We start from the raw sequence: 12,415 nt of genomic DNA on the forward strand, positions 1-12,415 counted from the left end.
GAGATATCCGCCTTGCCCCGGAGCCGGCTCAGTAACTTGAGGGCCGCCTTATACTGAGCTTTTGCCTTCATCCCCTCCCTGGAACGCTTCGGCCCTTCCCTACGCAGGGAGCTGGTACCTGGTTCCGGCGAGCGGAGAAGGCTTTCCTCTTCGGTCTTGCTAATGGATAGCACGCTCTCCAGGTCCGAGCGTCGTTTTAGTGGCAGTAGTATTACAACTGACATGACCTGCTCCGGCCATGCCCGAGGTGTGACCGCTGGCGACACGCAGAGAGGATTGCTCCTCCCCGTCCCTGCCGGTGGTAGCAGTCACGCTTTCGACCGACGTTTGGGTTGACATCCCAACCCGTGCTTGCTCCTTATCTGCCTCCATATTTGTCCCGAAGGTCCATACCGGTTAATGTTTTTCGGGGGGACCACCCCCTAGCGTTTTATGCCTGGCCGCCAGGCACCTCTAGCCATGGCCTTGGTTCAGTTCCCCCGACTTTAGATCGGGAAGACGATGGACCATAGCCCTCGCTTAGACACTGCATTACCCCGGGCAGGGCAAGCGACAGTGCATTATCCTCGCCCGGGATAATGCAGTGTCCATTGCCCAGCCGGCACCCTCGTGGAGGGTTCAGCTAGAGGGTTTTTGCCAGCCATATTTTTCAATTAATTATGAGTGAATTTTCTCTCAGATATTTTTCCATAATTTTTGTGGATCAATTTTAATTGGATAAATAAAAAATATAAAAATTAATATAGAGAGACTTGTTTCCCATAATCGCACATTCATTCATTCTTCATGTTGTTGTTCTTTGATATTATTTGTGGTTATTATTATTTTTCTTTGTGGCTTAAACTCTTGGCACATTGATTTAATTTTAGACTCGAATTTTTAAAGATTATTTGTTTCACTCGCTTTATTTTTCAGTTACTTAACAGTGCATTTTCTTTCTGATATTTTTCCATAATTTTTGTGGATCAATTTTATTTGGATATAAACAAAAAAATGTATTTGTAAAGAAAGAATTTTTTCCAATTATATTTTTTTTTGTTTTCCTTGTGAAATTTTAATGATTTTTTAATGATTATTTCCTTCGCTCGCTTTATTTTGTTTTGAATTCAATAGTGTATTTTTTTTCCATTTTTTATCAATTCATCTTGATACAATAAAAAAAAAAGTGTGTATTTTTTCGAAATAAATGGGATCCATCTCTTGTTCTCTGATATTATTTTTGAATGAATGGAATATGTTATATATGTAAGATTTGGCCCCACCAAGGCACTTATTGAATGCCAAATCTTGAATATCTATATATATATATATATACATATATATATATAAGTCTATATATATATATCTATATATATAATTCTACAAAAAAAAAGTGTTCTGTTTCCTTCGGCTTCGTCTAAAAGGGCCTAACAATGTTAACTATTTTATGAAAATATTTGGCTTAAAATGCTTTTAGGTTTACGTAAAATGCATTTCGCCAGCAAATGACGCGTGCCTTTGGTGAAAATTGTTCGATTTCTGCGAAAAAAAAAGAAAACAAGGACGAGACTAAGGGAGATAAAAATATGCGCTTTCTATCGGCTTGCTGGCTGTGTGGGATTCAAACTGACAGCCGGCAAAACCCTAATTGAAATGGAGCTGAAGAATGGAGCTCCTGTTGTTGTTCCGTGAGCGGTAGCGGCGGCGGCGGCGGCGGCTGCGTAATTACAAAACGAGCAATGGAACAATGGAGGAGCAAAGGAAATATTTGTAAAACTAAAATTGGATGAGCGCTTGATAGATGCCTTATTCTTGAGGGGTGGCGGGCGCGACACTGCCTAGCGCGAAATCGATGGCATTCTTAAGGATTTCCAAGCGGGACTCGGACGATTCGGCGGACGCAACTTTAACGTCCCAGGATTCTTTGTCCGGCTGCTTCTCACACTTGATCACATGCCGCTCGTCGGAGAGAATGCTCAGGAAGCTGGGATACTCGATGAGGACAATGATGCAGTTGGCCTGGGCCATTTCGACGATGCGTTGCAAGTAGCGCATGCAGACCCATTTCTGGAACAGAATGTACATTAAAGGAAACCAAAGTCGGGAATGGGCGACTGCTGGGGATCTTACCGAATCTGTGGGTCCACGGGCATCGATGTCGTTCATGTAGGAAGCCGTGATAATCTGCCAGGTCACGAAATCAGCTATCTATAAGATACAGGACGGGTGGAGGGGGGATCAAGAGAAACGTAGACTCAAAGGCACACAGTGCAAACCTTATCCAAATGGCTGATAATCAGCACCGATTGCTTGGCAATGCTGCTCAGGGCCAACTGGAAGGAGACCATCAGCAAGTTCTGGACATTGTGATCGGACTGGCTCCAGAAGATGTTCCTGTTGTCGCCAGCAATACGGATGGAAGTGCGCACATTACGCAAATCGAAGTCGAGATCCTGCCGGAGGAAAACGCAATGAAAAACATGTGGAAAACAGAGAGGTCGCATATACCTCTTCGGTCAGACTTTGAGGGCCCTGGGCGCCGGGCACCAGGAACCACACCGTGTACTGCTTCATGGTGATGTACTCGAATATGCGGCGCACATGGTTGAACGCCTGCATCACGAACAGACGCTCCGAGCGGAGTACGGCCTTGTGGCCGGTAATACAGGATTCGGCCAATTTGCACACCAAATCCTCCCCATCCAGCTCCTTGCGAACGAAGAGCTTGGCAAAGATCTCAAACGGATTGCCCGGGGTCCTGGAATGAATCGCGAAATGTAGCAAACCCCTAAAAGCAAATGATTTTAGCAGATGCGAGACCCACTGAAAGTTTTTGTAGCCATTGCCGTCCGCCCGGATGATCTGCAGCCAATTGCCGGCGCACCTGTGCTGCAGATCCCACAAATGGATGGACGAGTACTGGGGATCCTCGAAGAACTGAGCGTGGAACTCGTCCAGCTGCCATTTGAGGATCTCGCCACCGTTCGCCGTAAAGGTGACCCAGTCCAGACTCTGGGGATCGTCGAATCGCCGCTCGACCATCACCTCCGTTTCGACTACGATAATTTTCTTGGGATTACGTGCCGCCTCGTGGCGTCTCTTCCGCTCCTCGAGACGCACTCTTGCGTGCGCCGATGTGGACGGCTCCAGGTCCCAGTCGCTGTCGCTGTCGCTGTCCTCCTCCGAGGGTGTGGGCTGCAACACCTGGAAGCGCAGGGAAACGCTGCCGCGTCCCACCTCCAGCAGCGGCAGCCGCTCCAAGCTCTCGGCGTCCGGAAAGATCCGAGTGCACAGCAGCTGTATGGCCTGTGCCACAGGCGTCACGGCCACATTGACGGTGTCGCGGGCCTGCTCCTGCCTCATTGGCTTGTACAGCAGCACATGCACGCTGTTCGATTGGGGGAACGACACGCTCACATCGCTGCAGCCGAGGCAGTCTTTGATGTTCAGCTTCGGGGGCGGCACAGTTGTTAGTTTCTATTCATGCTCGAGGGCATACGCCTGTTCCCACTTACCGATAGGAAGCGCATACTTTTATCTCCCTTAGTCTCGTCCTTGTTTTCTTTTTTGTTCGCAGAAATCGAACAATTTTCACCAGAAAAACTTTTTCAGAGAGCTTCACATTCACAGTGTTGCTAATCACCCGCTGGACACCGGCTGGGCAGCGTGTATCGATAGTGCATCGACACTTTCGATACTATCGATACTGATTTTTAGTGTGGGAAAGCTGAAATTATGCAGGGTGGCCCGCAAATCTCTCTTTTTGGGGCTTATGTTACGCTCAGCACTAGGGAGAGCGCTTTGAGGCCATGTTTAATGAGAGAGAGCTCAAAATAAGATCCGAAAAGAGTGCGAAAAGAGATACTTTCGATACTTTCGACACTGGTTATTAGTGTGAACAATTTTTTTCCAATAATTTCGCATTCATTCTTTATTCAATTAATTATAAGTAGATTTGTGTTCAGATATAAATTTTATATCAATTTTATATTGATATACAAAAAAAAAAATGTTTATCTATAAAAAATTGTTTCTTATAATCTCACATTATTTCATTCTTCTTGTTGTTCTCTGATATTTATTTTTCTTGCGTTTTCTTTGTGGAATAAATTCTTAGAACATTGATTTGAGTTGAGATTCGAATTTTGAAATGATTATTTGTTTCATTCGCTTTATTTTTCAATTAGGTTAGGTTAGGTTAACCCGGACGACCCTCAGCGGGGCCACGCATAGGCCAATCTGGCCCTTAGTTATCCGGATAGAGGGGGTGTATGAACCGTCGCGGGAGTGTTTAGGTGGTTTTAAAGTACCCGAGAATCGAGGTGTTTTTAGCATAGGCCAGCAGTTCCTGTGGCGTCCTTTTGGAGGCATCTTCCAGTGATGCCAGCACTGGGGCGCCCAGGTATCTCCTCCTTGCCCTTGAGAGAGCCGGACAGTAGCAGATGAGATGTTCCAGGGTTTCGATAGCCCCAGGTTCATCACATTTCCTACAACTGTCTCTGTTGGTGATGCCTAGCTTAGCTGCATGTGCAGCAGCCAGACAGTGACCTGTAAGTATTCCCACTAGCAATCTACAGTCCTTTCGTGGTAGGTGCAGTAGGTAGTGGCTAAGTTTCTCGTTGCGTTCCCTGCACATTATCTTCGAGGTTCTGCAGGTGGTGGTACTGTTCCACCTGCTATCAGTCTGTGTTCTAGCCTGCTTCTCTAGTTCGCATTGCAGCGTTCTAAGGGAGACAGGCACGTTCTCGGTTCTCCTATTCTCCAGCCCGACGCCTTCCTTAGCTAGTACGTCCGCCGCTTCGTTTCCTTCGATGCCCCGTTGGCTGGGAACCCAATAGATCCGCACTGTCTTTGTCGTGCTTAGGATGTCTAATGTCCCTGCTCGCCAAGACACTTCTGGAACTGACCGCGGACGACTGCATGGATCTTATCGCCGCTTGGCTGTCGACGAATAGGTTGACCGCATCGTGTGCTCGTTCTGTGAGGAGAGCGACCTCCGCTGCTTTCCCGATGGCAAAAACTTCTGCCTGGAATATGCTGCATTGGTCCGGTAGCTTATACGACAGCCTTATCTCAGGGTCTGTACAGTATAGGCCCGCTCCTACTCCTCCGTCCATCTTGGAGCCGTCTGTGTATATATTGAGGTGCTCAGCTTGGTCCCTTCCAATTTTCCAGTCTTCAGGTCCCAAAGATGTGGTTGTTTTGACGTCAAGGCAAGTTTGGGGGTCATGTAATCAGTTGATCTGGTCATGTCCCTGCCAATTGAACTGTGCCCGTATCCTTGTATCGATAGGTTTCCTGATGCTATAAGGCGTTGTGCTGCCTTTCCCGCAATCAGGCGAGCGTGAATGTCCAGGGGGTCGATTCCGAGTACAGTTTCGAGTGCTTTTGTTGGGGTTGACCTCAGCGCCCCTGTAATACAGAGCAGAGCCTGTCGCTGAGTCTTTTCCATAAGCTTATGGTATGTCTTCTTTTCAGTAGCCTGCCACCACACTAAGGCTCCATACAGCAGAGTTGGTCGCACCACCGAGATGTAGATCCAGTGCATTAGAGCAGGTGACAGGCCCTATGTGCTGCTGAGCATCTTCTTGGATGCATAAAGCGCAATGGTAGCCTTCTTCACCCTTTCCACTACATTGGGCCTCCATGCCAGCTTGCTGTCCAGTACTGTGCCTAGGTATTTCACCTGTGATTTTGGAGTCAGCCTAGTTTGGTCAATTTTCGGGGGGTTCCATATCGGTACCTTGTACCTCTTGGTAAAGAGGATGAGGTCCGTCTTGTCCGCGTTGATACTGAGTCCTGCCTCTTCCGCCCACTCACGTATCTCCCTGAGTGTACGTTCCATTATGGAGCTGAGGGTCGATGGACATACATAAGCTGTTATTTTTGGGGCCTTCCTTTCAAATCTCTTAATGAGGTCGTCGACCACCAAATTCCACAGTAGTGGCGACAGGACTCCACCTTGAGGTGTGCCTCTGTGTGCCCCCTTTACCATGGAAGCAGTGCCCCACTCCGATTGCACCCGTCAACAACTTAGGAGGTTTTTGATCCAGACGTTGATTGCAGGGTGTATGTTATTCGCTTCTAGGCGACTTGTTATTGCGGTTGTGGCCACGTTGTTGAATGCTCCTGAGATGTCCACAAATGCTCCCAAAGCATACTTTTTGTTGTGAAGGGCGCTCTCGATGGTGGCTACTAGCGAGTGTAGTGCCGTCTCCACTGATTTCCCCTTGGTGTAGGCGTGTTGGTTTGTTGACATCAGTCCCCCTACCTCATTCCTGATGTGTAAATCCAACAGCTTTTCTAGTGTTTTTAGTAAAAAGGAGGTAAGGCTTATCGGTCTGTAATCCTTGGGACTCACGTGGCTGCACTTTCCTGCCTTAGGGAGGAAGACAACTCTCGAGGTTCTCCATTGGATTGGGATATAGCCCGAACTTAGGCATGCTGAGTATATTGCGAAGAGCCATGGGGTGATAACCTCTTTGGTCAACTGCATCATGGCTGGGAATATCCCGTCCAGTCCTGGTGCTTTTATGCCCGCGAAGGAGTCTATGGCCCAGTGGATTCTCTTAGTGGTTAACAGACCTATTGGGGGGTGCTGTTCTTCAGTTGCTAGGTCCTGATGCTCCTTGGCGTCAGTGACCTCGGTGCATCCAGGGAAGTGCGCCTCCATTAGTGCTGTTAGGGCTTCTTTACTGCCCTCTGTCCACTGTCCGTTGTCTAGTTTTAGTTGGCTCTGTACTGTGGGCTGCTTTGAAAGCAGCTTCCGGAGCCTAGCGGTTTCGGGCACTTTCTCAATGTTGGGGCAGAAGTTTCTCCACGAGTTCCTTTGTGCCTTACGTATTTCCTTCTTGTAGCTCCTAAGTAGGATTTTATATTCCTCATTGACAATCTCTTCGTTCGCTTGTTTGGCGATCTTGAAGAATTCCTTGAGGTTGTTCCTTTGGAGAGAGAGATCTCGGTTCCACCAGAGTGGCTTGGACCTCCTCTTCGTTCTCGAGGGTTTGCACGATGCATGGTAGGCGTTCAGTTACTCGTTGGTTAGGGTCTTTAGGGACTTCTCTATATCCTCCGCGGATTTCACTGAGCCCGGATTCGCGAGCTTCGGAGTAACTGTCTTTTTAAACTTTACCCAGTTTGTGTTCCGGGGGTTTCTATAGACTGTTATCTTCGAAAAGTGTTTGAATTCGCACTTGAACTGAATGTACTTATGGTCTGAGAAGGATGGTCTTTCGAGGACTCTCCAGTCAGATACCAAGGTACTCTTTCCCGTGACAAGATTTAGGTCTAGCACGTTTGACGAGGTGGGACCCACGAAGGTGTGTTCCTTCCCCACGTTTGCTACGTCTAAGTTAGTGGATAAGATAAAGTCTAGGAGTGACTCACCTCTATCGTTGATGTCAGGGCTTCCCCACACATTGTGATGGGCGTTGGCATCTGCACCGATGAGGAGTTGGAGATTTTTGGAGCCGGCTTCTGTCACCAGACTCCTAAGTTCTTCCGGTGGGGCGGGCCTGTCGTGTGCCATGTAGCAGGAAGCTGCCATTAGGCGCTTTTCCTCGCTCTCCAGCATCACCACCGTCAGGTCATCCGTGCTGTAATGAGACATAAGATGAGCATGGATTCCCTTCCGTACGAGTACGGCGGTTCTGTTCCTGCTTACCGATATTGAGTAGAGAAGGCTGTAATTTGAGGACTTTAGTCCGGCCACAGAGTTGCCTGACGCAATCCACGGCTCCTGGACTAAAGCTATGTCGGCGGGCCCTTGCTCCATGGCAATGAGGAGCTCCGCCGACGCTACCTTGCTTTTATGAAGATTGAGTTGCAGCACCCTTAGTGTCATGGGTGGCTAACTCAACCTCGCACGACGGGTTGACTATGATTGTCAGGTCACCGTCACCGTCCTCCTCCTCCTCCGAGTCGTCCAGCGCAAGACCCTGGGCGGCCTCCACTATGGTCTCCTGACCTAGGTCCTTCTCGACCTCGCCTGCCTGGAGGGTGTGCGCATCTTTGTCCTCGGGGTGGCGCTTTTTCAGCCGTAGGTATACGCTACCTACGCCCCACGCCATCTTCCCGAACTTGGGATACAGGATGTCCTCCGCCTCCTTGCTGATCTGGAGGATCACGTGCTGGCCCCCTCGTTGGGTAGTGGGCTACCGGCATGCAGAACCTTCCAGTCAGCCGTTGGCACGTCCGGATTTTGCCTCTGCAGCAGCTTCAGTGCTCGCTCCCCCTGGACAGCAATGGGGAAGAGCACCTTCGCCTTTGGTATGGACGGGATCAGCTCCCTGTCTACCACCTCCAGCTTGGCCCCCTCCCACAGAGCTTCCAGTAGGGGCACCTTCTGCACCAGCCACTGCCGCGTTGGGTCGTCGTTACACTTGAGGATTTTGACCCCGTTCAGCCATCCCGCTCCATCGAACGTGGGCATGGCAGCGCTAGGGTCCTCCTCCATTAGCGAGAACAGTGCCTCGACGAGCTGCGCGTGGACTAACTTCCACTGCGCCGCCGTCATCTTCCCGTTCTCGTCGCTGCGGTCGATCAAGGCCACAATGAGATGTCTCTTGGACACCTCGCTCATGGCCTTCTGTCTCGGCTTCCTCGTCTTCGGCTGGGGGGTGGCCACCTTGGGCCCGCGTTGCCGCTTGCTCGCCGGAGTGTCTTTGGCAGCACTCTCGATCGAGCGTTGCCTCTTGGTGGCCAACATCTCCTCCACCTTGTTGGCGAATCCACCGTTTGTTGCCTTCATCTGGGGCAACTGCGCGTAGTGTTCGCGGCCCTCTTGTACCCGTTGCTCAGCCCAGGCTAGCTTGGACTTCTCCTCTTGGGAGATATCCGCCTTGCCCGGAGCCGGCTCAGTAACTTGAGGGCCGCCTTATACTGAGCTTTTGCCTTCATCCCCTCCCTGGAACGCCTCGGCCCTTCCCTACGCAGGGAGCTGGTACCTGGTTCCAGCGAGCGGAGAAGGCTTTCCTCTTCGGTCTTGCTAATGGATAGCACGCTCTCCAGGTCCGAGCGTCGTTTTAGTGGCAGTAGTATTACAACTGACATGACCTTCTCCCGCCATGCCCGAGGTGTGACCGCTGGCGACACGCAGAGAGGATTGCTCCTCCCCGTCCCTGCCGGTGGTAGCAGTCACGCTTTCGACCGACGTTTGGGTTGACATCCCAACCCGTACTTGCTCCTTATCTGCCTCCATATTTGGCCCGAAGGTCCATACCGGTTAATGTTTTTCGGGGGACCACCCCTAGCGTTTTATGCCTGGCCGCCAGGCACCTCTAGCCATGGCCTTGGTTCAGTTCCCCCGACTTTAGATCGGGAAGACGATGGACCATAGCCCTCGCTTAGACACTGCATTACCCCGGGCAGGGCAAGCGACAGTGCATTATCCTCGCCCGGGATAATGCAGTGTCCATTGCCCAGCCGGCACCCTCGTGGAGGGTTCAGCTAGAGGGTTTTTGCCAGCCATATTTTTCAATTAATTATGAGTGAATTTTCTCTCAGATATTTTTCCATAATTTTTGTGGATCAATTTTAATTGGATAAATAAAAAATATAAAAATTAATATAGAGAGACTTGTTTCCCATAATCTCACATTCATTCATTCTTCTTGTTGTTGTTCTTTGATATTATTTGTGGTTATTATTATTTTTCTTTGTGGCTTAAACTCTTGGCACATTGATTTAATTTTAGACTCGAATTTTTAAAGATTATTTGTTTCACTCGCTTTATTTTTCAGTTACTTAACAGTGCATTTTCTTTCTGATATTTTTCCATAATTTTTGTGGATCAATTTTATTTGGATATAAACAAAAAAATGTATTTGTAAAGAAAGAATTTTTTCCAATATTATTTTTTTTGTTTTCCTTGTGAAATTTTAATGATTTTTTAATGATTATTTCCTTCGCTCGCTTTATTTTGTTTTCAATTCAATAGTGTATTTTTTTTCCATTTTTTATCAATTCATCTTGATACAATAAAAAAAAAAGTGTGTATTTTTTCGAAATAAATGGGATCCATCTCTTCTTCTCTGATATTATTTTTGAATGAATGGAATATGTTATATATGTAAGATTTGGCCCCACCAAGGCACTTATTGAATGCCAAATCTTGAATATCTATATATATATATATACATATATATATATAAGTCTATATATATATATCTATATATATAATTCTACAAAAAAAAAGTGTTCTGTTTCCTTCGGCTTCGTCTAAAAGGGCCTAACAATGTTAACTATTTTATGAAAATATTTGGCTTAAAATGCTTTTAGGTTTACGTAAAATTCATTTCGCCAGCAAATGACGCGTGCCTTTGGTGAAAATTGTTCGATTTCTGCGAAAAAAAAAGAAAACAAGGACGAGACTAAGGGAGATAAAAATATGCGCTTTCTATCGGCTTGCTGGCTGTGTGGCATTCAAACTGACAGCCGGCAAAACCCTAATTGAAATGGAGCTGAAGAATGGAGCTCCTGTTGTTGTTCCGTGAGCGGCAGCGGCGGCGGCGGCTGCGTAATTACAAAACGAGCAATGGAACAATGGAGGAGCAAAGGAAATATTTGTAAAACTAAAATTGGATGAGCGCTTGATAGATGCCTTATTCTTGAGGGGTGGCGGGCGCGACACTGCCTAGCGCGAAATCGATGGCATTCTTAAGGATTTCCAAGCGGGACTCGGACGATTCGGCGGACGCAACTTTAACGTCCCAGGATTCTTTGTCCGGCTGCTTCTCACACTTGATCACATGCCGCTCGTCGGAGAGAATGCTCAGGAAGCTGGGATACTCGATGAGGACAATGATGCAGTTGGCCTGGGCCATTTCGACGATGCGTTGCAAGTAGCGCATGCAGACCCATTTCTGAAACAGAATGTACATTAAAGGAAACCAAAGTCGGGAATGGGCGACTGCTGGGGATCTTACCGAATCTGTGGGTCCACGGGCATCGATGTCGTTCATGTAGGAAGCCGTGATAATCTGCCAGGTCACGAAATCAGCTATCTATAAGATACAGGACGGGTGGAGGGGGGGATCAAGAGAAACGTAGACTCAAAGGCACACAGTGCAAACCTTATCCAAATGGCTGATAATCAGCACCGATTGCTTGGCAATGCTGCTCAGGGCCAACTGGAAGGAGACCATCAGCAAGTTCTGGACATTGTGATCGGACTGGCTCCAGAAGATGTTCCTGTTGTCGCCAGCAATACGGATGGAAGTGCGCACATTACGCAAATCGAAGTCGAGATCCTGCCGGAGGAAAACGCAATGAAAAACATGTGGAAAACAGAGAGGTCGCATATACCTCTTCGGTCAGACTTTGAGGGCCCTGGGCGCCGGACACCAGGAACCACACCGTGTACTGCTTCATGGTGATGTACTCGAATATGCGGCGCACATGGTTGAACGCCTGCATCACGAACAGACGCTCCGAGCGGAGTACGGCCTTGTGGCCGGTAATACAGGATTCGGCCAATTTGCACACCAAATCCTCCCCATCCAGCTCCTTGCGAACGAAGAGCTTGGCAAAGATCTCAAACGGATTGCCCGGGGTCCTGGAACGAATCGCGAATTGTAGCAAACCCCTAAAAGCAAATGATTTTAGCAGATGCGAGACCCACTGAAAGTTTTTGTAGCCATTGCCGTCCGCCCGGATGATCTGCAGCCAATTGCCGGCGCATCTGTGATGCAGATCCCACAGATGGATGGACGAGTACTGGGGATCCTCGAACAACTGAGCGTGGAACTCGTCCAGCTGCCATTTGAGGATCTCGCCACCGTTCGCCGTAAAGGTGACCCAGTCCAGACTCTGGGGATCGTCGAATCGCCGCTCGACCATCACCTCCGTTTCGACTACGATAATTTTCTTGGGATTACGTGCCGCCTCGTGGCGTCTCTTCCGCTCCTCGAGACGCACTCTTGCCTGCGCCGATGTGGACGGCTCCAGGTCCAAGTCGCTGTCGCTGTCGCTGTCCTCCTCCGAGGGTGTGGGCTGCAACACCTGGAAGCGCAGGGAAACGCTGCCGCGTCCCACCTTCAGCAGCGGCAGCCGCTCCAAGCTCTCGGCGTCCGGAAAGGTCCGAGTGCACAGCAGCTGTATGGCCTGTGCCACAGGCGTCACGGCCACATTGACGGTGTCGCGGGCCTGCTCCTGCCCCATCGGCTTGTACAGCAGCACGTGCACGCTGTTCGATTGGGGGAACGACACTCTCAAATCGCTGCAGCCGAGGCAGTCTTTGATGTTCAGCTTCGGGGGCGGCACAGTTGTTAGTTTCTATTCATGCTCGAGGGCATACGCCTGTTCCCACTTACCGATAGGAAGCGCATACTTTTATCTCCCTTAGTCTCGTCCTTGTTTTCTTTTTTGTTCGCAGAAATCGAACAATTTTCACCAGAAAAACTTTTTCAGAGAGCTTCACATTCACAGTGTTGCTAAT

The 12,415-nt window shown here is 48.8% G+C and overlaps 2 protein-coding genes across 2 annotated transcripts; both read right to left on the reverse strand.

Moving 5' to 3' along the window:
- Positions 1-787: 787 nt before the first annotated feature.
- On the reverse strand, positions 788-3,622 carry LOC117188032 (protein ORD-like). Its single transcript, XM_033391175.1, has 6 exons — positions 3,495-3,622; positions 2,804-3,429; positions 2,488-2,737; positions 2,256-2,432; positions 2,110-2,187; positions 788-2,046 (listed from the first exon to the last, which is right to left on the reverse strand). Exons 1-6 carry the CDS (start codon positions 3,507-3,509, stop codon positions 1,786-1,788), a joined length of 1,407 nt encoding a protein of 468 aa, XP_033247066.1. The 5' UTR covers positions 3,510-3,622; the 3' UTR covers positions 788-1,785.
- A 6,276-nt stretch (positions 3,623-9,898) lies between these two features.
- On the reverse strand, positions 9,899-12,415 carry LOC108159181 (protein ORD). Its single transcript, XM_033391174.1, has 6 exons — positions 12,291-12,415; positions 11,600-12,225; positions 11,284-11,533; positions 11,052-11,228; positions 10,905-10,982; positions 9,899-10,841 (listed from the first exon to the last, which is right to left on the reverse strand). Exons 1-6 carry the CDS (start codon positions 12,303-12,305, stop codon positions 10,581-10,583), a joined length of 1,407 nt encoding a protein of 468 aa, XP_033247065.1. The 5' UTR covers positions 12,306-12,415; the 3' UTR covers positions 9,899-10,580.

This window comes from Drosophila miranda, chromosome 3 (assembly GCF_003369915.1).
Source record: "Drosophila miranda strain MSH22 chromosome 3, D.miranda_PacBio2.1, whole genome shotgun sequence".
In the NCBI taxonomy this organism is placed as follows: Eukaryota; Metazoa; Arthropoda; class Insecta; order Diptera; family Drosophilidae; genus Drosophila; species Drosophila miranda.

What these genes read in the sequence shown, in the direction of transcription:
- LOC117188032 (XM_033391175.1), bottom strand. An exon ending in CTCAAAGTCTGACCGAAGAG is followed by an intron (nt 2,433 to 2,487) that starts GTATATGCGACC and finishes TTCCTCCGGCAG; the next exon opens with GATCTCGACTTCGATTTGCG. An exon ending in CCCGTGGACCCACAGATTCG is followed by an intron (nt 2,047 to 2,109) that starts GTAAGATCCCCA and finishes ATTCTGTTCCAG; the next exon opens with AAATGGGTCTGCATGCGCTA.
- LOC108159181 (XM_033391174.1), bottom strand. An exon ending in CTCAAAGTCTGACCGAAGAG is followed by an intron (nt 11,229 to 11,283) that starts GTATATGCGACC and finishes TTCCTCCGGCAG; the next exon opens with GATCTCGACTTCGATTTGCG. An exon ending in CCCGTGGACCCACAGATTCG is followed by an intron (nt 10,842 to 10,904) that starts GTAAGATCCCCA and finishes ATTCTGTTTCAG; the next exon opens with AAATGGGTCTGCATGCGCTA.